The 25,998-nt window shown below is 46.8% G+C and overlaps 5 protein-coding genes across 5 annotated transcripts; 3 read left to right on the top strand and 2 right to left on the bottom strand.

The window, feature by feature from the left end:
* Nucleotides 1-8: 8 nt before the first annotated feature.
* Nucleotides 9-863, top strand: N7474_010099 (uncharacterized protein; the record flags this gene model as incomplete). Its single annotated transcript, XM_057201509.1, has 1 exon — nt 9-863. The coding sequence occupies one exon, from the start codon at nt 9-11 to the stop codon at nt 861-863; it is 855 nt and encodes a 284-aa protein (XP_057049496.1).
* A 141-nt stretch (nt 864-1,004) lies between these two features.
* On the bottom strand, nt 1,005-1,776 carry N7474_010098 (uncharacterized protein; the record flags this gene model as incomplete). Its single annotated transcript, XM_057201508.1, has 3 exons — nt 1,005-1,376; nt 1,434-1,681; nt 1,743-1,776. The coding sequence occupies 3 exons, from the start codon at nt 1,774-1,776 to the stop codon at nt 1,005-1,007; spliced, it is 654 nt and encodes a 217-aa protein (XP_057049495.1).
* A 2,253-nt stretch (nt 1,777-4,029) lies between these two features.
* N7474_010097 (uncharacterized protein) lies at nt 4,030-5,156 on the bottom strand (the record flags this gene model as incomplete). Its single annotated transcript, XM_057201507.1, has 2 exons — nt 4,030-5,049; nt 5,106-5,156. 2 exons carry the CDS (start codon nt 5,154-5,156, stop codon nt 4,030-4,032), a joined length of 1,071 nt encoding a protein of 356 aa, XP_057049494.1.
* A 500-nt stretch (nt 5,157-5,656) lies between these two features.
* On the top strand, nt 5,657-10,595 carry N7474_010096 (vegetative incompatibility protein HET-E-1; the record flags this gene model as incomplete). The annotated part of the gene is made up of 4 exons (XM_057201506.1): nt 5,657-6,020; nt 6,107-6,455; nt 6,671-8,252; nt 8,304-10,595. The coding sequence occupies 4 exons, from the start codon at nt 5,657-5,659 to the stop codon at nt 10,593-10,595; spliced, it is 4,587 nt and encodes a 1,528-aa protein (XP_057049493.1).
* Nucleotides 10,596-22,122: 11,527 nt separating this feature from the next.
* N7474_010095 (uncharacterized protein) lies at nt 22,123-24,687 on the top strand (the record flags this gene model as incomplete). Its single annotated transcript, XM_057201505.1, has 33 exons — nt 22,123-22,205; nt 22,289-22,315; nt 22,361-22,387; nt 22,433-22,459; nt 22,529-22,531; nt 22,601-22,603; nt 22,649-22,675; nt 22,721-22,747; nt 22,793-22,819; nt 22,865-22,891; nt 22,937-22,963; nt 23,003-23,035; nt 23,081-23,107; nt 23,153-23,179; nt 23,225-23,251; nt 23,297-23,323; nt 23,369-23,395; nt 23,435-23,467; nt 23,513-23,539; nt 23,585-23,611; nt 23,657-23,683; nt 23,729-23,755; nt 23,825-23,827; nt 23,873-23,899; nt 23,945-23,971; nt 24,017-24,043; nt 24,089-24,115; nt 24,301-24,327; nt 24,373-24,399; nt 24,445-24,467; nt 24,524-24,539; nt 24,585-24,611; nt 24,657-24,687. The coding sequence occupies 33 exons, from the start codon at nt 22,123-22,125 to the stop codon at nt 24,685-24,687; spliced, it is 876 nt and encodes a 291-aa protein (XP_057049492.1).
* Nucleotides 24,688-25,998: the final 1,311 nt, after the last annotated feature.

Below are 25,998 nucleotides of genomic sequence, written 5' to 3'. Positions count from 1 at the left end.
GAGAAGCCATGAATATTTGGCCAGATGCTGGAAGGCCAGACCTTGTTGTCAGCATTGGCACAGGATACGCACGTCCAAAAACTTCCAAGGATTGCAACCTTCCGTCTAAACGAACCTTTCATAATGGATTTATTGGCCGTGGCCTACGCGCATTCCTCTTTTCGCCAGCCGCTGATGGAAAAAAAGGATTTGAAGATGCTTTGGATGATCTCTCGAAAGACATAAAGGAAGACATATTCCGACTTGACAAAGATTTAGGGGAAGAGTTGCCCGAATTAGACAACGTTGAGCACATCGATCAGCTCTCTCAAATAGCATGTGAGATCCCCAGTGATCTTGCTCGTGCGCTCCTCACAACGTCGTTCTTCTTTGAACTCGATGAAGAGCCTAGTTTCACAGATGGACAGTACCGTTGCAATGGATCTATTCTCTGTAGCAGAAGTTTCCCGGAGGGAATTCTCGCCCTTGTTGAGAAAGAGTTACCATCGGCACGATTTACGATGCATAATAGAGTTGGTTTGGGTCTAGTTCAGAAACATGACGGGTGCAAAATCTGCGGATATTACCGCAAACAAATCTCCTTCTACCTCTCTAGCCTCTATGAAGATTTTCGACTTGAAATCACCAGCAGGACTGGTAGTAGAAAAATCGGTGGCTTTCCAACATCCCTGACTGTTCTCCTTAAAAGACAACAAGCTTATGCAGTTTTCGGTCGGTCGGACCATAAAACTGATCAATGGCCGCCTTCCCGAAAATGTTACTGCTCTATTAATGACAAACCTATTAATAACAAACGACTGAACGAAGACCCAGTCTGCGGTGCGGATGTTCTGAAAAGAAAAAAGGTGAAATTCGCAATTTAGACGCAACCTCTCGTAGGGTACACACCTCTCCTATGATACAAATTTTGATCACAGGCCATAATAACTAAAAATTAATCTAGACCAAGACATACGACGGATGTAATTCAATTTTGTCGTTCAGTTTGCACTCCACCCATTGATTTAATCCAAGCATTCCTCCATATCCGTCTGTTTGAGCAGTTCTTTGATGGATGGTAATTGTTCATCTTGCTGAAGCCTAGACGGAATTTGATAGTATCCTATAACGCTGTTCATAAATCTTCGAATCAGCAGACGAAGATTGTCGGCAGTTGATTTCAAGTTCTCGGCTTCTTGGAAATGTTCTCCTCGTTCTGTATCCCAGGCGCCCCGTTCCCGTGCCAAAGTCTCCTCGGTTGTGCGTTTTCTGTCTTCGAGAAATTCTATATTTGCTTTTAGCTCACCATTTTCGTCTTCAAGTTCTGCTTGCTTAGCTTCCAATACAGCAATTTTTTCCGTGAAGACAGAATCAGATTGTCGCCACAGTAAACCATCCTATTCAATCAAATCAAATTTAATCCTTTCAATACTTTTGTAAGACCTGGAAATTACCTGATCAGGTACTTCTGTAGACAGAAAAGTTTCGTTGGCGAGCGCCTCGAACTTGCACCCGACGTAGCGCTGGAGAGTCTCATGTGCACGCTTAGGAAGCCCGCTGAAAGGAATTTGGTTCGGACCATTTTGAAACAATTTCAAGATATCGTCGTTGTATGGTTCTATTAGTTTCCAGTGATATTTGTCATGTGGTTTTGGTTTGAGTCGGAGATGCACGGTCTTTACACTGATTCCGAGGTTTCTCCCTGTTGGGTAATTAGCAGTCCGTATTAAAGATTCGCAGGGAAGGACTATAGCGGCTCTTACGGATATGCTCGCACAGTACCTCTCGACATTTCATTCTTTCCTCCGAGCGCGTGATATTACTTGGTCTCGTCATGGAGGGATTGACTATCCTTTTGTTTAAGACGAAGATTCTTTCTCGAGTGTGCCTTTAAACTATATTTGTAAGAGGAATATCTCAACATAATTTTGTGTAACGCCAACTTTGTTAAAACTGCTTCTTATTTCGGAAGTATAGCCTCATATTGCATCCAACACGGTACTGTTCAATGGGTGTCCTGTAGACGTGCGGAATGCCAACTGCGGCCTTGTAGTGCTAGAATGTAGTCAAGGATGGGAAAAACCCGGTGTGCTCAACATAGACTTTGTTGGCTGAACTAGGCTAGACTTGAGCGGTGCTAACTGTATCGCTCCTAAGATAGCTATGTTCAACCGAATCGAACTTGGATACGTTCTAGGTGGACCTCGCTAGTCCTGCATGACGCTAAATGCAGTATTGCTGTTGTAGAAAAGAAAAAGAGAAACAGAAGTGAAACTTCTAGTATTCTTAAGGTCTGGTGAACTTGGCTAGACTTGTAATGCCAACCAACACGTATGGTGGCGTCGTACTAGATATTTAATGTTGAACTACACAGTGGTATCTAACAAAGCTTGCATCAGGTAAACGTAGCTAGACAACTAAAATAGTGATTGCAGCTATATCACCGTCTATTCTATCAAGGCTGAACATGAAAAAACTTACGCTCAACCAGACAATGTTCGGTAAGCGCTATTCTATATTCATGTGGTCTAAACTGCTGCTTGAACGTAGTGGACATAGTAGACTTGATCGAAAATTGCATCCAAGAGCGTATTCCTCAACCAGCGGCATCTTATCTTCTCTGCCTTTCAACGGGGCAAAACCATGGCGGCACCTTCCAAAGGTGATCCCAGACCCACTGTACAGATGGACACTCCGACAGGGCGATGTGGTACAGTAGCTGTGGATATTGGCCAAGGTCGCCAAGTCTGTGCAAAAGTGTGTGAATTGCGGAGTCCTCGTTATAGACGCTATTCCGTCATTTATAGTTGATTGTACTGTATACGAGAGAAGAGTATGTCCAGGAACTTCAGATCGACGGAAAATTTCCCTCGCATGCACAAACCCACCTACATAAGATGTGGCCACCAGGTGCTTCCTACAAATATATGCTGAGCACAAATCGCACAATAATGACAACAAGTTCACGTCGAATTGTGAGACCAGAGAACCACCATTTCAGATGGATGAAAGCAATTTTTACAGATGCAACCTCAAAAACACAATCAACTTGAATATTGATGCTATTTACTGTACTGTATAGTATAATATTCAAAATTGTCAGTCAAATATGTACGGTACATATCTTTGACAAGTCGCACACCCCAAGCTGCCGTTTTAAATGCTATACTATAGTACGAAAGACGGCTGATCGTAGCCGTTCTGTGTAGACTGCAATTTATCTGCAGATAGTGAGAGAATGCATTTGCGAGACGATGCATCATACTGTACAGTCGCGACCGTTATTGCCTTCCATGTCGGGGAACATGGAGAGGCTCTTTCAAACCCTAATCACATGATACGCTAAACCCAATATGGTTATTACCGTATTTGAAGATCTGTTCCGGCCTTGAATGGTAAAATACTAAACCCGTAAAAAGATGATTAAGCTGTATCGGCGTGTATTGCTACGGTTCCAAAATGAAACACACGCGCCATGTCCAAACTCAAGCCTCCTGACTCAAGCATCAACAACATCTCAACCCACCGCAAAATGGCACGAAATCTCGATTTCTGGCAACGTGAGATCATTATCCATATGATACATAGCAAGCATAGGCTCACCACGTCTCAAATGGCCAAGGTCGCCAAGTGTAGTGAGCATTCTATCACTAATGTACGCAAGAACTTGCGGTTGTTCGGTAGTCCTAGATCTCCCCTAATCCCTGCCGGCCGACCACTAAACATTACTCCTATGATCCTATGATGCTCGACGCCCCCTGTGACCACCTCGCTGAACAGCCCGGCCTATGTGTCGAAGAGGTGGCTATTTTCCTATGGGATGAGTTCAGCATATTACTATCATCATCTAGCACCAAACGTGCCGAACCTCATTATAGGCATGTCACGTGATAACGACAACAGACATAGTGGTCACCTCGCACATGAAGCATTATCGTACGAAACGACGTATGTAGACGACAGGAGCCTATTGCGATCATCTCACCACACGTCGGCGCCATGTTCGTTGTTCACCAGTCGCAGGCTTTTGCCTGGAGGAGCTGGGCTCTATTATGCTCCCTGCGCTGCCTGGATGGTCTGGAACCTTGTTTTTTCGTACGCCACTGAAATGATCCAGTTATTAAGAAATATACAGCAGAACTCAAGGACGATGAGGCCAAGGGCGACGAGAGGGCCAAGAATGGAGAAGACTACAAATCCATAAGACGCCGATTGGAAGACGTGGTTTCCAGCGAGGGAGTTTGTCGCCAGGCCAACCTGCATGGCGGTCAGGACGACGACGATATAGACCGTAGCAGCCGCCAGCCAGGCGAGGTTGTCTTGGAAGAAGTCGCTGTATCGATGCCACTGCGACATGTAACCGCGCAGGAACGGTGGCTGGGTGAGAGAGTATATCTTGTTGAGCCGACTCAGACGGAGCTCACCGTAGATGAATCGCGCGTGGATGTTATGGTATATATGATCCGTAGCGAGGACCTGCTCAACAAGGATCGTCCAGTCCGACCAAGTTACCTCCGTGGGTATCAATTGTTTATCTCTGGCGATCACGAAGTCGCTCTCATGGGAGACCAGGGCGGCATAGGAGAACAGGAACCCGAGTGCTGACTTCCACAGCCTCCTACGGTCGCATATACCATCGCCCGCAGGCGTATATCCAGCCGAGCTAGCTAGCACGCAAGCGCAGGCGCAACCGGGCAGACAGGAGAGATGGTCGGACCAGAAGCGTGGCACAAGGAGGAAGCGCGGAATCGGTTTGATGAATATCCGTCCGGCGGTCCAGACGAGATGCATATCTATTCGCTCCGTGATGAATATGTCCCGCGAGAGGAGGAGCTGATGGTGCAGCGGACGCGGCGGCATCGGGCGAGCGACGATCCACAGCCAGCTGAAGATGATATGGAGCCTGTGCAAGTCGAATTCCCTCTGAACGCAGGCCGCGATGTCCCTTGTGGAAGCAGCTAAATCATCCGACACGGTACGGTAGGAGGCTGGGAAGAGTGGACGGAGCGGGTAGTCGTTGGGTGTTGACGTGTCGTCACTGTTCAGCGGCTCGACGAGGAAGGGGCACGTCTGCGCAAAGCTGTTAGCTCACCATGTCCAGACTCGTGATGGCAGTATAAACGGACGCGGCCCCGTTGCTCCTCCGTATGGACGCCGTTTTGATCGTCGTCCGACATCTCGCCGACTCGTTTGTTTCGGCTCCGTCAAGTTGTCTCTCGCTCAGTATCGATATGTATATTCGCCGTTGGTAGGTCGACACAGCCCAACGCACTTCGCGCCGCCACGGGCCTCCTGCACTCTGATTGGGTATGACCAGTGGGTCAGGCTGGCGGCTAAGTGTTGGATCGATGAAGCTGAGGGCTGCTCTCAATTGATTCCCCGCACCTACTGCACAGATGGAAGGAAGCACCCTAGGGGATGCCACGTCTTCGGCCTTGTGTGTGAATCTATTCAGAACGAGTGGCGTGCGCAGTGTGATACTTCAAACCGGGTGCTCCGCGTAACCCCGCCATAGAGCCGAGATCAGTGTCTAAGGAGTACGCCATGAACGGCCTAGCGTTGTGTACTACCTTGGTCGTGCTTCTCAGCTTCCTTCTCTACCCTATCTTTGGCAAGATTCGTCGTCGTGGAAGGACGGACCGCCCGGACGGTCTTTATATTGTTTCCGATCCTAAGCATGCCGCTTTCGAGTAAGAGCCGCCATGCACACCGCGACGTTCGAGCTAATGGCTATAGGATTGTCGCCGTCCACGGCCTTGGGGCATATCCGGAATACACTTGGACAAGTGGCCCTTCGAGCCCGACCGACTCGGAAGACGCAGACCGAGACCGCGTCCACCTGTTGAGAGATCTCTTCAAAGATGACTTCCCGAACGCGAGAATAATGGCCTTTGCCCACAACTCCGACTGGTTGATCGATGCCCCGGTCAAGTCAGCGCAGCAGATCGGCGACCGCTTGCTGAAAGAGCTGGGGAAGCATCGGTCGAAACATCAGGTGAGGACTGCAAAATCTGAAGAGAACACGGCTAACAGAGGCAACAGTGCGTTCCGATCGTCTTCATCGGCCATAGTTTCGGGGGCATCATCATAAAAGAGGTATGCCGCGACACCATTCCCCTACATGCAGACCTAAACCTTCTGCAGGCCTTGTGCAATCCCAAGGACGCCGCGCGGGACGTCGTCGACAGCACTTGCGGCATCGTTTTCCTCGGGACGCCTCACCAAGGGTCACCTGTATCGCGTCTCGGGACCGTTGTAGCTCGTGTGACCGGCTTTTTCGGGTCGAACACAGGGCTGCTCCTCTCCCTGACGAGTCATCGGGAACGGCTCTCCGACTTAGACGTACGTTTTGTTGAGTGCATGAAGGAGAAAGAGGGTCGACGACAGAAGACCGAGATCGTAGCGTTCTGCGAAACGAAGCCTACACGCGTGCTAGGATGGCTATCTGTCGGCCTGGTAGGTGCTGCTGTCCTCGCGTGGAATCTCTCTGATATCCCATAGATTGTCCCCACGGACTCGGCCCGCGGCGGCCATGCTGCATTAACTGTCTTTATCGATACGGACCACTCTGGACTGAATAAGTGCGGGAACCGGAATGATCGGTTATATACAGAGCTCCATCGACAGCTGCATAGGCTTAGGCCGTACGTCAACCCACTCTATTTACAGACACGCCGGCTAACTGAGACAGAACTACCACCCCGACACTGAACGGCAACCAGAAGTTTGTCGTCGGCAAACTACGCACGGTGGAAGGCGCCGCGTTCAACTCCCATGCGAACGAACACGTCGCGACTTGCCTCGAAAACACGCGCCATGAGCTGCTCGACGAGATCAACCAATGGGCTGACGGCCTAATGACTCCCGAGCATATATACTGGCTTCAAGGGAAAGCCGGCACCGGCAAGTCAACAATCGCTCGTACCGTGGCCCGTGACCTTGCCGCCCGGGATCGTCTCGCGGCCAGCTTCTTCTTTAAGAGGGGCGAATCCGATCGCGGTACCGCCCGGCTCTTCTTCACGACTATTGCAGCCCAACTCGTCCAGAGTCTGCCTGCGGTGGCTAAGTATGTGCGAAACGCCATCGAAACTGACCCTAATATCGCCGAAAGGGCGCTAGGAGATCAGTTCAGGAAACTCATCCTAGAGCCAGTGGAGGCCCCACATAGCGTTTCTAGGACCATGACGGTCGTGATCGATGCTCTCGATGAGTGCGAGGGAGACCAGGACGTCACGGCGGTTATTAAGTTACTGCTGCAGAAGGATCGTCCGGTAGTAGCGCCCTTGAAGTTCTTCGTCACTAGCAGGTTTGAGCCTCCGATTCGTCTAGGGTTCCAGGAGTCTCAAGGCAAATTCATTGAGTTTCCTATTCACGAGATCCCGCAGCCCATAATCGAACGAGACATCGCAACCTTTCTAAGGTTTCGATTCGACGAGATTCGGCGCCAATTCGGTATTGCCTCTAGTTGGCCGGACGTAACACAGTTCGAAAACCTCCTAAGGAAATCCATCCCACTATTCATCTTCGCGGCTACTGCCTGCCGCTTCGTCGAAGACTATCGACAAGGAGGCGGCGGGCCGGACGATCGGCTTCAGAAGATACTCCAATATGAGGCCCGTGGGAACTTCGACCAAACATACCTGCCTGCCCTGACACAAATGATTCACGGAATTAAGGGCTCCGCTCGTCGCAATTCAGTTAGCGAGTTTAAACAAATTGTGGGCTCGATAGTCACCCTCACAAATCCTCTTGCTCCTGCGCCACTGGCGAGCCTCCTCGGCACTTCCGCTGAATGCGTCAATAATAGACTGCAACTCCTTCACTCTGTACTGGACGTCCCATCCGATACTACTAGTCCTGTGAGAATATTCCACGAATCGTTCCGAGACTTCCTCATCCGTCCTGACCCGGAAGACGTCCACGAGTTCTGGGTCGATGAGAAAGCCACGCACGAGATGCTTGCAGACAGATGTTTTCGGCTGCTCTCCGAAGGTGGCTATCTAAAAAAGGACATCTGTGGACTGGGAGCACCTGGGAAACCTCGTACTATCGTCGACCAACAAACGATTGACCGGTGCCTGCCACCAGAGGCTCGATATGCGTGCCTTTACTGGGTGCATCACTTGAAGGGTAGCGGAGTCACGCTTCATGATGAACACCAAGCGCTCCAATTCCTTCAGAGCCACTTCCTCCACTGGCTTGAAGCTTTGAGCCTCATGGGGAGGATATCGGAGAGCATCAGGCTAATAAACGAGTTGCAGGACCTGATTGATGTAAGTCACTTCTATGACCATACTGATATATTCATGTACTAATAGATATAGGGCTACCACCGTTCCGCAGTGTCTGATTTTCTACATGATGCAAAGCGCTTCATTCTTAAAAATCGCCAGATAGCCGATGATACGCCTCTCCAGCTTTATTTCTCAGGGCTGATATTTGCACCGCGAACGGCAATAATTCGTAGAGAGTTCCAAACAGAACTTCTTACTTGGGCATGCCAGTTACCCCAAGTTGAGGAAAGCTGGAGTGCAGAGTTGCAGACTCTCGAGGGCCATTCACGCTGGGTTACCTCGGTGGCCTTCTCGCCCGACGGCCGGATGCTGGCGTCTAGCTCCAACGATAACACAGTGCGGCTCTGGGACGCTACGACGGGCGCCTTGCAACAAATTCTCGAGGGCCATTCAAGCTCGGTTAATTCGGTTTACTTCTCGCCGGACGGCCGGATGATAGCGTCTATCTCCGACGATAAGATAGTGCGGCACTGGGACGCTACGACGGGCGCCTTGCAACAGACTCTCGAGGGCCATTCAGACTTGGTTGATTTGGTGGCCTTCTCTCCAGACGGCCGGATGGTAGCGTCTGGCTCCTTCGACCAGACAGTGCGGCTCTGGGACGCTACGACGGGCGCCTTGCAACAGACTCTCGAGGGCCATTCAGCGGGCGTTTGGCACGCTGGTGGACAGTGCGGAAAGCATGATTCCCAAACTGCCTTGGGGCAAGGAGTTCGAAAAGGACAAATTCCTCAGTCCGGACTTCACGTCGCTCGAAGTCCTGAGCTTTCGGTTTCCTTCTCGCCGGACGGCCGGATGCTAGCGTCTAGCTTTGACGATAACATAGTGCGGCTCTGGGACGCTACGACGGGCGCCTTGCAACAGGCTCTCGAGGGCCATTCAAGCTGGGTTACCTCGGTGGCCTTCTCGTGCGATGGCCGAATGCTAGCGTCCGGCTCCGACGATAACACAGTGCGGCTCTGGCACGCTACGACGGGCGCCCTGCAACAGACTCTCGAGGGCCATTCACACTCGGTTGTGTCGGTGACCTTCTCTTCCGATAGCCGGATGCTAGCGTCCGGCTCCTTCGACCAGACAGTGCGGCTCTGGGACACTGCGACGGGCGCCTTGCGACAAATTCTCGAGGGCCATTCAAGCTCGGTTAATTCGGTTTCCTTCTCGCCGGACGGCCGGATGCTAGCGTCTGGCTCCTTCGACCAGACAGTGCGGCTCTGGGACGCTACGACGGGCGACTCGCAACAGATTCTCGAGGGCCATTCAGACTCGGTTTGCTCGGTTTCCTTCTCGCCGGACGGCCGGATGCTAGCGTCCGGCTCCAACGATAAAACAGTGCGACTCTGGGACGCTACGACGGGCGCCTTGCGACAGACTCTCGAGGGCCATTCAGACTCGGTTGAGTTGCAACAGTCTCTCGAGGGCCATTCAGACTCGGTTTGCTCGGTTTCCTTCTCGCCGGACGGCCGGATGCTGGCGTCTGGCTCGTCCGATCACACAGTGCGGCTCTGGGACGCTACGACGGGCGCCTTGCAACAAATTCTCGAGGGCCATTCAAACTCGGTTATTTCGGTTTCCTTCTCGCCGGACGGCCGGATGCTGGCGTCTGGCTCGTCCGATCACACAGTGCGGCTCTGGGACGCTACGACGGGCGCCTTGCAACAGACTCTCGAGGGCCATTCAAGCTGGGTTACCTCGGTGGCCTTCTCGCCCGACGGCCGGATGCTGGCGTCTGGCTCCTTGGACCAGACAGTGCGGCTCTGGGACGCTACGACGGGCGCCTTGCAACAAATTCTCGAGGGCCATTCAAACTCGGTTATTTCGGTTTCCTTCTCGCCGGACGGCCGGATGCTGGCGTCTGGCTCGTCCGATCACACAGTGCGGCTCTGGGACGCTACGACGGGCGCCTTGCAACAGACTCTCGAGGGCCATTCAAGCTGGGTTACCTCGGTGGCCTTCTCGCCCGACGGCCGGATGCTGGCGTCTGGCTCCTTCGACCAGACAGTGCGGCTCTGGGACACTGCGACGGGCGCCCTGCGACAGACTCTGAGTGTCGGAGGGCTTGCCATCGTTTTTGAATTTGCTTCGGATGGTTCGTATTTGTGGACGAATTTGGGATCACTCGAGATTTCTACTAAGTGTGATACGGGCACACCTCATGTGAACGTGGACATCTTTATCGACCAGGACCAGTGGATAACAATGAAAGGTGACAGGATACTATGGCTTCCCCCTGGGTTTCGGCCTCGCTGTTCGGCGATTCACGGTAGCGTACTTGCTATTGGACATGCATCAGGGCGGGTTTCATTCATAGGATTTCGTGTATAGCAGGTGTCGAAAATTTTCGTTTTTAGCCTAAAGACCTTCCTATATTTCCTAATATCTTTGTAAAAGAAGAGCCTAGGGAAAGGTTACAATTTATAGGGCTTCATGCTTGTGGAATGCTATAAAATTCAAACCGCTTTCCAAATGTCATATTAGTTATAGTGGTGTCCTAGGAGTCCACTCTGAAATCATGGCCAAGTATCTTTTTCCACCGCCTGCGGTTATTAGACGAACCGCCCAGTAGCAGTACAGTAGCCCCCGAGTGGTCTATATGTCACTTGCTGGCAGAATAATTATTCGCATTGTACCTGGAAGGGTTACAGAACGCGACGCACCAAGGATCGGCCATAGTGACAGTTCAGCGGCATGACATCATATAAAAACGAGCTCACATATGATCCAAAGTTGCAGTGATGATCAACATGCGGAGGTTACCAAAAAATGCCTTACTGTCGAGCCTTGCCTATCAACGTGAGCCGGATGGACACCTAGAGATGCGCAAGGCTCTTTACAGTGAAGCAACTGCGAGACTTAGGAGGAAAATTGTTGACAGATTGCAGGTTCAAGCGCTGCATTGGTTTGCTGGATTTGCATGGAACCTTCTCGAAGTTCCAGACTTCTTTTCTCGCGCCTTGAATCTTTCATACTGGTATCATAAAGTGACTGGTATTATTACATTGTGTGTACAAAACCTGTTATTTACGCGACAACCATATCTGGATTAGCGCATCACGTGATTAGGGTTTAAAAGAGCATCTGTGTGTTTCCGACATGGAAGGCAATAACGGGCGCCACTGTATGATCAAGGCCAATACAGAAAGTTAAATATCAAGAAGTGAATTCTTCCAATATCGGGGTACTTCAGGTCGCAAATTCAAATTTTCCAGTATGACATGAAGAGGTTCAAACTTTTCAAACCAGTCAGCAAAGCTCATGTATTAGGAAGTACGAGATCAAACCTCCTCAACCATGATGGCGTCGGCTTCCGTGAACTGAATCAACCTACTGACTGTCTGATGGTCGAGAAAGAGGCCGTCAATCCACTCATCAACATATTTGCTGTCCCATACGCCGGTTTTTACCTGTAGAGTTGGATTGTCGTTCACGATTTCTATTATAATGGTTTCAATGGACTCCAAACTGCGCGAGAATTGCCGCCGAGCGAGAAATTCAGCAACAATTGAGGGCTTGAAGCCCCTGGATGTATAATAAATGACGATGATAATTTCCTCATCGGACCATCCGGTGGATAGCATGGTTTTACAGACAATAATAGTTTCCGGGACCTAGCACGAAGTACGGTCAGTGCTATATTCAAGTAAATATAACTGGCACATGCCTCTCGAGGATAGGAGAGGGGAGGATAATGTCATAGAAATCGCAGGTAAAAATGGAATGATTGGTCGGCGATCATCACAGTTGGTAGCATTATTGGCAGTAACACAGTTGTCACCAGTTTGCTTCGTTCAGAAATATGCTTTTCAACAGGTTACCAATACTCTACCTGAATTCTAGCAGAAGCAAATTGTCACGAGATTCACCGGTATGACGACAGCGAGATGCGGTTAGTCAAGTCACCTAAGCATCTTTTTTTCTCAAGCGTACCGTAAATGAATAGGGTCCAGCCGAATTGGCCTCGTTTGCGTGGTAGATTCACCCTAGCTGTTCAACATTGAGTGAGCTTCAACTGATGGATCCCGGCGTACAATATGCTAATAGCGTGGGATTCACTCAATTGTATCTCACTACGCGCTACTTGACAAGTCGCAGCATGTTGCAACACAAAGCTCAATGCTAGTTCAACTGGTACTTAGGCATGGTGGGAGTAATTGACCTTCGTTATTTTTTTAGTCTCCCGCTGTACAGGAAAATTACAATGACTACCATCATTGGTACCCTGATTAACACAATCAGTGGTGTGTAAAAGAAAACTTCCCATTTTCAACTTGCTTAGATTCGGGTGGCATCAACTGCTACAACATTGTAGTAGATTTGATAAGTAGGTAATACGAGAAGCTCCTCTGTTTGTCATGCTCGGAATTTTGCAATACCAACTACCGCGTCGCAGCGCACTAGTCCACGGTGGCCAAAGGAATGGATCTAGCAACGATCGCGCTCAGGTGAACTCGGCTAAACTCATGGGATGCAAACTGCTGCAGCACTATAGTTAACGCAGCTAATACGAAAATGAAAGTGAAGAAAGTAAACAATTTTTATCAAACCCAGCGCTCTTCAATAGGCGTGTCTAGGCGAATGAGATAAAAATCACATCTGTAGCGTCAGTCTTACAGAATTATGATGGTGATTATGACTTCATTTGCCCTGACCCCTCGCGAACGATAGAGACTTACAGTACAAAATAACAGCGGATGCAGCCACTGGTAAACAGAACACGTTCCACCAAAACGGCTCACATGAAGCGAAATTGAATAAGTCGGTATAAACTGCATCTAGGCAGCACTAAGTTAATGTTTACTAGAAGAGCGATGGATAGAGTGTCTGGTGAACAGCCCACTTGACACGGCCCACCTCACTTGAACTTTCCCAAGCACCTGTGGTCACGAGAAGCACTCCTTCTGTTCAACAAAAGATATTTCAACGCGAACATAAATTCTGCAAACCATTAAGGGCATGTTCAGTTACATTTAGCTAAATAATGTCATGCAAACCACCGTTTAACTCTAGGATTCAGCAAAACTTGAACAGAAATTGCATTTCGGACAAGACTGTTCAATTTTCAGACTCTAGATTCGTGCTCTGTACCACCTACTGTAGTACACAGCAGATGCAGTTGATGCTAGCGAAAATTTCAACCAATACCGTTTAGTTGGTGAAAATGCACTTAGTTGACCCCAACAGCAATGAGCTCAAGTTTGGCTTTTAGGCATTGATTTATGCCGACCCACCAATCTGGTTATACTTGCAATTCCACAATCTACCTTGGTCTTGTACTTTACATAACATGTCTAATCCTCGCAGCCTATTTATGTGGTCAGGCGAGAGTTCAAACAGCGGCTTGATAGCTGGACGATAGGGAACAACGCAGCAAGATTTTAGGGGAGACGTGCCTCGTTCGTCACATTGGACTGAACAAGAATATAGATTTATCCTTCTGATCGTGGACGATTAGGGGACAGCCAGACGTTGGCTCAGGTAGATAGCTTTCTCTATCCAAGTCTTCTCGAGATGACATCTGCTACACAGGTAGAGCCCAGGAAATGGATCGGCGAAATAATGACGTATAAGGGGGTATATATCTAGCAAGAGCCCATTGTAGGGCTGCCGCAAATAAATATAATCTAAAAATTGGTCATGTCACAGCTAGACTTCCTTGTGGAGGCACCCCGTTGCGGCATTTAATAACCAACAGGTCGATGTAAGAGAGTCTCGTAAATGATAGGCTCCGTGCTAGATAAACCTCATGTTACCGTAATTTGAGTACAAGGTAGTATCTGGAAAAGATAGACAATAATGCAGCTGATACTATATATGGAACAGGCAATATGAGATCTGCAATTCAGCATCGTGACACTTAAATATTCCCTTTGAAAAGTCCATCAAAAAAGTTGTCAACGACGTATACCTCGGGTTCATGGCCATCAACATTCGTATATGCGTCAGAAATTGCATCCTGTGTAGCAAACTCCCAATTGGCCAAACCCTGCTGGGTTGCCGGAGTCTGAGAAGGGTGCATGGACGGACCATCGGCAGTTGATGGGAAAACTGCATCGGATCAACAATGGAACCATCACTGTATGCTGCTTCATTGTGCCCACTGTGCTTTGGGGAAGGCCCACCAAGGGATGGGATGTGGACTGTGAGTGGCTAGGTGGAACATTTCCTGAGTTTGGGTCTTGGTGTTGGTTCATTGGCCACGACACGCCCAGGTCCGAAATAGGCTGTGGAGGTGATTGTATCTGTTTTCTGACCGCCTGCCTCTGATTGATAGTTGAGTGTTGCGCCGCATCCGGCGCCATATCTCCTGTGTGGAAACGGATATTCAGTTGAGCTTGGCCTCCAAACTAGGTGCTCCTTTGCCAGACCTTGAATCTCCTCGAACTTTCTTAGGAACATGACAATCACTTCCCTGTACTTCCTAAGTGTTGCTACACATGGCTCATGGCTTCTGAGTAGTATTTTCTTTTCGAACAAACCTCATCAGTGGCAGCTTGATATTTTCGACCTATTTCCACTTACCATATTCCCCGTACAGGGTACACAGTTCTCCAATGAATGGGATCCATTTCGGGGATGGTTCGCCTGTCTGTGGCGGTATATGGGCCTTTTTAACCATTTTTTCATTCCTAGGTTGAACCGGAAGCTCACGTAGTATACCACAACTTGGATGCAAATAATCAAATAAAAGTCGTCTACGGTGTCTAGAGGTGCAGAACGTCTTTTTTGATATAGCGCATACGACATTAGTAGTGGATCGGGGTTTTTTTAGCATTTCTCTAACATGATAGTTTTGTTGATCATCAAATTTGTACCTCAATTCAAGTTTCTAACAAATTAAGCGATATCTCCGCCCGCAAATGGCCGTGCTGTTGACCATGATGAACAGTGCGGCGGCTCCTTATCACTGGTTTGATCTTGGAAATGATCTGAAATTCAACCAGATCGCGCCGTTCTGCTATAATTTAGTGGGTGGATCGCAAATACTTGAGGGATGAACAACGGAAGTATCTATCACTGGGTGGAGTCCAATTTGATCAAATTCTAATAGGGTATCACCACTATCAATTCCAGAACGAGGGTTTGATTAGTAAGAATCCATTTTGACGACAAGCTAGGGCAACGAACATATCGCTACGCCCGTGTCAACTCAAGAACTGCCAGAGTCAGATTGCGGTGGAAGTAGATATTACGTTAATGGAGTGACTCTTCTCTCAGTGAAATGATGGTGAGTATCTTGATGTTAGCGTAGGTTGCGGTGTTGACGTGAACGCAAGGGTCTGCTCGATTGCGAAACTGCCATAGACTGGGCCCCCTCCTGGAATTGACCCAACCTGACAAGGCGAATTAAGCGAACTATAATCGCGCTATCCAGTTGCCTCATGGGCGAGAAGGATAAGGACCAGTCAATACGATACAGTATCTCGCGTTCGTCACTAGAACCCAAGAAGTCCCACCGGCTTCATGGAGAAGGAAGTGAATTTAGGAAGGAAACAGGAGCCGAGAGGACTCTGCAGAATGTTGGTGAGTCGTGTTCGCCAGGATGTGCAGTGCCATCCAAATTTATTTTTTCCTACTATATTCGCAACACTAGCAGAGCTTTTTACATTATAATAGGGTACCAAAATAAGGAACGGCAAAGATACGTCTTCAAATTTTCGGTAAGATCAAAGTATTATGCATTAGTATAAATAATTCTCAGAATGCTTTGCGGGTGGAATTTTATTCCAAAGCTAGTCAAACCAAGGCAAGTATACAAGTCTATTTATTTAAATACCCTTTAGGCACCTTATTAATAGTAATAGATCATATTGACTGCTGCTTCTTCCCTATTCCGTCTTGTGTTGCCCGTCGTGGTTTCTTCGATATGCGATGGTCTCCAATCCTATGGACAATCAGCGTTGCTGCATCCGCTGTATTAGCAACTTCTCAATTACAATCACGTAAGCAACACGCGCAGACAGTTATTTACTGGGGTCAAAACGGAGGCAGTGCCGTTGAGAACAACGATCTAGCCAGCTACTGTACCGCAGAATCAGGAATAGATATTATTCTACTTGCATTTCTATACGAGTATGGAAATGGAAAAAATATATCATCGGGGACGATTGGGCAGTCATGCTATATCTCTCCGTCTGGCCAACCTCAGAATTGTGACAATCTAGCAGCTGCTATTGATATATGCAAGACAAACGGCATAAAGGTGATTTTGTCTTTGGGGGGCGCCTCCGGAGCGTACTCACTTTCCTCTCGGGAAGAAGCTGAGACAATTGGCCAAAATCTATGGGAGGCATACGGCAACACGAGAAAAAGAGAAGTTCCCCGGCCGTTTGGAAATACCTTCCTTGATGGGTGGGACTTTGATATTGAAGCTTCACCTGGCAATCAATACTACCAGTACCTGATTGACAAGTTGCGCTGTAATTTTGCGTCCGATCCCAACAGTACTTATTTTATCACCGGTGCACCACAATGCCCTATTCCAGAACCCTATATGCAAAGGATGATAACAAATTCAGAGTTTGACTACCTCTGGGTGCAATTTTACAACAACCCAGAATGTTCCGTTGACGGAGCGATAAATTACGATAGCTGGGTGACCAATATCGCCAATACGTCCTCCGCGAAAGCTAGAATCTTTATGGGAATACCTGCCTCGCCTTTGGCCGCCACTGGTACATCTAGCGGTGCACAATACTATGTCAATCCCAGCGACCTTGCTACACTCGTCACAAAATATATTGACAATCCCGCCTTTGGGGGAGTGATGATATGGTCCGCTGCCTTTTCTGATTCCAATAGTCAGAACGGAGAAACATACGCTCAGCAGGTTAAGAAAATTTTGAATAATGCATTATGTGTGCCATGCTAAGCTGATTTTATGGGACTGAAAAGGCGAATAAAAAGATGTATTCAATCCAAAGTGTTCACTGGCACGTCAAGATAGTTTTTAGTGAATGCATTGCGAGGATTGAGAAAATATTGCCGTACACTTTGGATGTTAGATAACAGATTTTCAAACAGCTGCACTTCCAGAAAGCTACTGTACAGTATCCTCATAGGGTCAATGTTGCAGCTGTTGAAAGATTCATTCTGATTTCCCCCTCTTTTATGATTATATTATTGATACTTAGGCATTCCGAGGTTGTTTTCCAGTACTCCCATGGTTTTCTTTTCCAAGGAGTCCTATTACTAACAGCCATCTTATTCTTCGCATTGCTCAGAATATCAATCTGATCTTCCGCTGGAAAACATTCAGCCTTTTCCACACAGCACTTGCAGAGCGTGTGAATGAGAATATGTCGTTTGAAAGGGATCACAAAAGACCAGAGGAGAGCCAAAGAAGCACCAGGATCGTACTTCTGAGCAGAAATTCTGATATTTAGGTGCTGGGATTCTTCACTCGGGCATGCAATGCATTTCCGCGATATTAATCCTTTCATCTTAGCTTAATCGTCAATAACTTGTCTTCCGGTTGAATAAGATTGACAGCCACTTACTTTCAAGTTGAATGACGTAGAAACTGTATGAACGCAAGGATTGGACACAGACAAGTTCACTCAGGGAACTGGCTGAGTATACTGTATTAGAATGATGCCTCAATAATATTGTGGGGACTTTTCTGTCTCTCTCTCCCCTCCCCAATATAAGAGTTGATCTCTCAAGACCAGGTAGGACGGTCTATAAATCTTAACAAGATTACTGAAATTGGAGTGGCAGAACTAACGTAAACCGGCCGGATATGAGCGTTAGGCTGTTGACTCACACCCGGATGGATAATCCCATTCTACTCCTTCATTTGCCAGTATTGAGACTAGGACCACGTAGCTTGTGCATGAACAGCGCCTACACGCATTACAGGATATCAACCAATTACCTTTTAGAAACTACATAAAACTAGAGTTCGTTGTTCAACAACATTTAAAGCTGTCAACATCTAATTCCCTTTTTCTTTTCCCAAAATGCAATTGATAGCGCTCATAAGCACATAAGACCATGGAGATAATTGGATATTCACTATTGACCTTGGTTGGTTTATACCACCAGTAATTGAATCGCAATATGCACGTTGAACGAACGAGGTTTTATATTTCAAGGCGACAGGGCTTCATGAAGTTGATACCATCATACAGCATTAGCAAGTTGACCAGTGTGTAACTTTACTGTAATGGATATAACAAATCAAAGCGTGTAGTATCGTCACAGAACCTTGCGTCCAAGTTGTAGAGGACATAGTAATGTTGAACAGAATGAGAGCATCCAAGATGAAATAGGCAGGACCAGTGATGATACGGCAACATATTTCTGGAAAACAGAAATGTAAGACTTTCTTACTCCTGCGGCCAACCGCATCTGCGACAAACGTTTTCACTGACTATGTATGACGGTCAACAAGTTCAGATGCGTATGATATCAATAGCATTAGGACTATAGTAAGATTGCAGTGAATGTTAGAAAAAAGAATGGCATCCAATAAGGCATTGTTAAGTCCGTGGGTTCGTTTCTGGTTTACTGAATTGGGCCCTTTCCGTCAGGCATATCGGCTGTGCGCTAGAATTGTCATAGGCTCAGCATGGTGAACTCAAACGTCTTTAATGTTAGCCTAATCAATACGTAGAAAGATATGAGCAGTTGATCTTTCTTTTTTTAGTAGTGGCCGCTGGCCTGCAGAGAAAATACAATGGCCATCATTATCGGCAACCTGGTGAACACAATCAATGGTGAACAGAAAGTTTTAGATAACAAGGGTCTTGCTTAGATTAACTTGGCTAGGCAACTAATTGGTCCTAACAACAACATCTTGATATATATACGACCTGTGTTGAACAGAAGAGCATTATCGAACCCGGCTATAACTACGTGAACTTGGATAGATCTTGTGATGCTAATTGTATCTGGAACAAAGTGGATATAGTCAAATGTGAACAATACTTGTAGTCAATGTTGAACAGATGAGCGTATTTAATAATAGGGTTCTTAGATGAAATTGGCTACACTCGTGTTTAACAAATGCGGCTGCGTTAACCGATCAATTTTTAAGACTTTCGTCACCTATGTTCGAATTTGCGCCTAGGGGCTATTGAAAGTGACTAATTTTGTCTCCCTGGAGCTAGCAGTACCTGCCTTGCGTGAGTCTATTCAATAAGGCACCAGAAATGATAAATCCTGACTTCTTGTTCTAAGCGTTGTGGATCATCTCCTGCGTGGTTCAACTGGCAATGTGCGGAAGCAGGAGATTTATCTAAAGTTTTGCGGCGGCCTACAATATCTATAGATCAAGAAAAGGAAACCAGTGAGCGTAAATAACAAAGCGAAAGAAAAAGAGGGGGCAAAAATAGTCAACGATGCGTCTGGTCAGTGAACGCTCTTCCAAGTTGGGGAAGCAGGTTTAGCTAGCCCTGTTCAAAATAGACGCCTTTTGATTTATTTTTCTACATTTTCCTAGCAAATCTTTCGTCTTTCCTCCATTCCGTCGAACCTCTTTTTTCCATTATTATGTTTGTCATCTCCTCCTCTTTGCATACTTCAACCCATATTGAGCAATAGGCCAAACTCAACGCCCAATATCCACGGATGACATACCAGGGCCCAATAACGATATCCGGATCTATGTGATTAACGGACACTCGATTGACGACTTTACTGTAAGACTGCAAAAGAGAGTAAATTTCGTTGAATATTGTACCCGACTGCCAAAGTGTTAGCTTACTATCCCGCGAGAAATTGAGAGCTACAGGAGTTTTATTTTCAAAGAATACAAGGAAATATCTTTTTAGTATACCTAACCGGTAAGCTGGTCAAGAATAAAGATAGCTTTCCCCACAAATTAAACGAGTCAAAAAAGGCCTATCTAGATTTAGTCTCGTATGCAAGCTTTCTTTAGTACTAAGCGGCATATAACTAGCCAGCGTCCAAGGTCAAGTGAACAGTCGAATATTCAGCAAAAATTGAAACCTACTTCTTAGATATATGGTTTTGTGATCTAGATGTTGGCTGTAGGTACGTACTAAATTTAACCTTAGCTGACGTCAATGGCAGTAATACTAACCAAAACATAGGGTTGACAACGGAGTCTTACGGGATATTTTCTTTTGGAATCTCCCCCGTGAAGCAGATATCAGAAAGGTTGGACCACGATCCTGGCAAATTAAGTATGAAAGCCTGGAAAGGTGTCGACGTGCGTGGAATAATGGCAAATCCAATGGGTGGCTACAGAGGTCAGTGCGTTCTTAAATACTGTAATACCGCAGTGTTTCAACTATGCTCACAAAAACCAACTACAGCGCTATAGTCAACATTTCTGATAACAAAAATTAAACGTATATTCTATCTAACACTTGGAACCATCTACCAAGGCTCCGATTTGGAAAGGCGAGAAGAAAGAACCATATACAGGTAATAGACGATCCAGACCGCGAAGAATCACGATCAAGTTGGATGCGACGACTACGTCCCAAACCCCATCGACGTCGTTAGCGATATCCAGAAACAGCGGAATATAGCACACCACAACTGATGAAGTGGTTGGACTGAAACGAGTGGTGGCTTTTTGCTCCCCCAGATGGCAGCCCTACTGCGTTTATAGACATCGTTTCACGAGCATTATGATACAGTACATATATTTACAGTCATTCTCGAAATCGGCTTGACCAAAATACACATGATAACTCTTCTCTGGCCCCACCGCCAAGGCCTTAGCGCAGATCCATCATTGAGCGGACCGCATTAAATGGAAGGACACCGTAAAATGCAGCTTGTATGGTACAATACCTTGCGATGTAATATTACAAATGTGTATAAGAATGGAGTGGAATTGTTTGGAAACGCATAGTGGATCTCTGCAAATCAGGTGGCTATTCAGGCGTCTTGGCGTTTGCTATAGCCTTTGCATTCGCATAACAATACGGGGAAACCTAATGCACATAGGACAAAAAGTGGAAGTGCGGAATAGGCATATTCACTAGTAAAACTACCAGGTAGTCAATTATGAAAACGATAGTATTCAGTCTATCTATCTTGTCTAGTATTTATAGGGGCAGAGAAGCGGAAAACTCTGCTACGTGGAAATTGCCCTGGGACGCCTAGTTTCCCTGATGGGAGATCAGGTGATCAGGATGCGGCAGATGAACCACCTAGGAAATTACTAGTAGAGGATTTACCCTGACATTATACACTCCTACCTCAATGCCCCTCCATAACCTCCCTCGTCTATCCTTCTCAGCAACATTATCCGAGAACTGCTGGAATCTCACTAAGATATAAACCACTGTTCCTCACACCTAAGTCCTACTAAGCCAAATATAGATCAAGGTGTTTGAAGACAGGGTTCGGCTTTAAAAGCGAAAAAAGGATCTATTCTTAGTAAGATCCGAAGATTATCGATGCAATTAGCGCACGGATTAATTCCCTAGCGATGTTATTAATGGCCTCTAAAGGCGCGGGCAAAATCAACGTCTATTATTTATTTTTTTCCTTGGTCGCGTCCGTCCGTGAACAAGCAGATCGACATGAAGATGTATCCCTTCTTTCTTAAACGAATCCTTCCTTTATTAGGACACACTACAATCTTCGGCTCTGCTCTATAACAGATTGCAAGACCTCGGAGCTTGTGACTGATCGTCATTCCAATCCCTAGCGGAATGCCACTCCATCTAATAGTGTCAAGAAAAGTGGAAGATCTATTCCCCTTTGCATGCTTAGCGCCTATCGACCCCCTAGCGCGATTATTCAAAATCACGTGACCTCACCGCTACGTGGTTAAGTTATAAAGCAAGGGTTGTCTATTTGACCCATCCGTGGTTGTAGAAGATATCACCTCAAACGACGGACGACAAGATACAAACACCAGCAAAACATGCGACCTATTCTAATCATCTCGGCATTTTTCTTCGCCATTACGATGGCTGCGCCAGCCAACGAGCCCCCTCGGTCTAATGCGTTAGCTGAGCGTCAGGTAAGTCCCGCCTACTGATGAAAGGAAGCCACGGGGTGAAGTCAGAGACATGGCTACTTAGATGCAGAACTAACGTAGACGACATCGATAGGGAGTAAGTGTTGATCCTCAACCAACGGAGATGGCTATCTGGATATAGGACTAACGCAGACAACATCGATAGCTTGTAAGTGTTGATCCTCAACCAACGGAGATAGCTATCTGGATGCAGCACTAATGCAGACGACATCGATAGGGAGTAAGTGTTGATTCTTAACCAACGGGGATGGGTATCTGGATGTAGCACTAACGCAGACGACATCGATAGGAAGTAAGTGTTGATTTTTAGCCGACGGGGATGGCTATCTGGGTACAGGACTAACGCAGATGACATCGATAGATTGTAAGTGATGATCCTCAATCAACGGAGATGGCTATCTGGATATAGGACTAACGCAGACAACATCGATAGCTTGTAAGTGTTGATCCTCAACCAACGGAGATGGCTATCTGGATACAGGACTAACACAGACGACATTGATAGGGAGTAAGTGTTGATCCTCAACCAACAGAGATGGCTATCTGCATGCAGCACTAACGCAGACGACGTTGATAGGTTGTAAGTGATGATCCTCAACCAACGGAGATGGCTATATGGATGCAGCACTAACGCAGATGACATCGATAGGCTGTAAGTGTTGATCCCCAACCAACGGAGATGGCTATTTGGATACAGGACTAATGCAGACGACATTGAAAGGGAGTAAGTGTTGATCCTTAACCAACTGAGATGGCTATCTAGATGCAAGACTAACGCAGACGACATCGATAGAGTGTAAGTGTTGCTTCTCAATCAACGGAGATGGCTATCTGGATGCAGGTCTAACGCAGATGACATCGATAGGGAGTAAGTGTTGATCCCCAACCAACGGAGATGGCTATTTGGATACAGGACTAATGCAGACGACATTGAAAGGGAGTAAGTGTTGATCCTTAACCAACTGAGATGGCTATCTAGATGCAGCACTAACGCAGACGACGTCGATAGAATGTAAGTGTTGCTTCTTAACCAACGGAGATGGCTATCTGGATGCAGGTCTAACGCAGATGACATCGATAGGGAGTAAGTGTTGATCCCCAACCAACGGAGATGGCTATTTGGATACAGGACTAATGCAGACGACATTGAAAGGGAGTAAGTGTTGATCCTTAACCAACTGAAATGGCTATCTAGATGCAACACTAACGCAGACGACATCGATAGAATGTAAGTGTTGCTTCTTAACCAACGGAGATGGCTATCTGGATGCAGGTCTAACGCAGATGACATCGATAGGGAGTAAGTGTTGATCCCCAACCAACGGAGATGGCTATTTGGATACAGGACTAATGCAGACGACATTGAAAGGGAGTAAGTGTTGATCCTTAACCAACTGAGATGGCTATCTAGATGCAGCACTAACGCAGACGACATCGATAGAATGTAAGTGTTGCTTCTTAACCAACGGAGATGGCTATCTGGATGCAGAACTAACGCAGACGACATCGATAGGCAGTAAGTGTTGATCCTCAACCAACGGAGATGGCTATCTGGGTACAGAACTAACGCAGATGACATCGATAGGGAGTAAGTGTTGATCCCCAGCCAACGGAGATGGCTATTTGGATACAGGACTAATGCAGACGACATCGATAGGGAGTAAGTGTTGATTCTGAACCAACGGAGATGGCTATCTGGATGCAGCACTAACGCAGACGACATCGATAGAGTGTAAGTGTTGATCCTCAACCAACTGAGATGGCTATCTGGATGCAGGTCTAACGCAAATAACATCGATAGGGAGTAAGTGTTGCTTCTCAACCAACAGAGATGGCTATCTGCATGCAGCACTAACGCAGACGACGTTGATAGGGAGTAAGTGATGGTTCTTAACCAATGAAGATGGCTATCTGGATGCAGCACTAACGCAGACGACATAGCTTGTAAGTGATGATCCTCCACCGACGGAGATGGCTATCTGGATGCAGCACTAACGCAGACGACATCGATAGAGTGCAAGTGTTGATCCTCAACCAACTGAGATGGCTATCTGGATGCAGGTCTAACGCAAATAACATCGATAGGGAGTAAGTGTTGCTTCTCAACCAACAGAGATGGCTATCTGCATGCAGCACTAACGCAGACGACGTTGATAGGGAGTAAGTGATGGTTCTTAACCAATGAAGATGGCTATCTGGATGCAGCACTAACGCAGACGACATAGCTTGTAAGTGATGATCCTCCACCGACGGAGATGGCTATCTGGGTGCAGCACTAACGCAGACGATATCGATAGGGAGTAAGTGTTGATTCTTAACCAACTGAGATGGCTATCTAGATGCAGCACTAACGCAGACGATATCGATAGGGAGTAAGTGTTGATTCTTAACCAACTGAGATGGCTATCTAGATGCAGCACTAACGCAGACGATATCGATAGGGAGTAAGTGTTGATTCTTAACCAACGGAGATGGCTATCCGGATGCAGCACTAACGTAGACGACATCGATAGGAAGTAAGTGTTGCTTCTCAACCAACGGAGATGCCTACCTGGGTACAGAACTAATGCAGACGACATCGATAGGTTGTAAGTGATGATCCTCAACCAACTGAGATGGCTATATGGATGCAGCACTAACGCAGATGACATTGATAGGGAGTAAGTGTTGATTCTGAACCAACGGGGATGGATATCTGGATCCAGCACTAACGCAGACGACATCGATAGGAAGTAAGTGTTGATTTTCAGCCGACGGGGATGGCTATCTGGGTACAGAACTAATGCAGACGACATCTATAGGTTGTAAGTGATGATCCGCAACCAACTGAGATGGCTATCTGGATATAGGACTAACGCAGACAACATCGATAGCTTGTAAGTGTTGATCCTCAACCAACGGAGATGGCTATCTGGATACAGGACTAACACAGACGACATTGATAGGGAGTAAGTGTTGATCCTCAACCAACGGAGATGGCTATCTGGATACAGGACTAACACAGACGACATTGATAGGGAGTAAGTGTTGATCCTCAACCAACGGAGATGGCTATCTGGATATAGCACTAACGCAGACAACATAGCTTGTAAGTGATGATCCTCAACCAACGGAGATGGCTATCTGGATGCAGCACTAACGCAGATGACATCGACAGCTTGTAAGTGATGATTCTGACGAGAATATTGGAGACAATCATACTAACAAAACCTAGTAAATCAACTATGATTCCAAAGAGGCTCTACAGACTCATGCTATACTGGTCTTAATGTTCAAGGCTGACATACACGTATTCTTTTTTATCGTGAAGTCGCTCAATGAACAAACAGTAGAGCAAGGGGGAACAGGTTTAGCAAGTGTTATGTGGTGCGGTGCGGCTATTAAGAGGGGTTGCATTTCATGTATGCCTTAGTATGGGTTTTGTCCTATGTGCACTAGGTTTCCCCGTATTGTTATGCGAATGCAAAGGCTATAGAAAACGCCAAGATGCCTGAATAGCCACCTGATTTGTAGAGATCCACTAACGTACATGATAAGCGAGTGAGACAGACAAGCGAGTGAGACACCCCAAAACCCCATACTAAATGCCGTATTTTGCGACCTCATATCTCCACACCAATGGGTTGTTTCGACTCAATTACGGTTTTTCTGATTCTTTATGATGTAAATAATATCTTGTTTTGGATTTAGTTAAAATAACTCAGTATAGAGTATATTACGATAAAATACAGTGTATTTTTGATTGAAACCCACCAAAAT

The sequence above is a fragment of the Penicillium riverlandense genome (assembly GCF_028828495.1).
Source record: "Penicillium riverlandense strain IBT 135883 chromosome Unknown utg000008l_segment0_segment0, whole genome shotgun sequence".
In the NCBI taxonomy this organism is placed as follows: domain Eukaryota; kingdom Fungi; phylum Ascomycota; class Eurotiomycetes; order Eurotiales; family Aspergillaceae; genus Penicillium; species Penicillium riverlandense.
The sequence above is the reverse complement of the archived record's forward strand: the minus strand, read 5'-3'. Positions and strand labels throughout refer to the sequence as shown.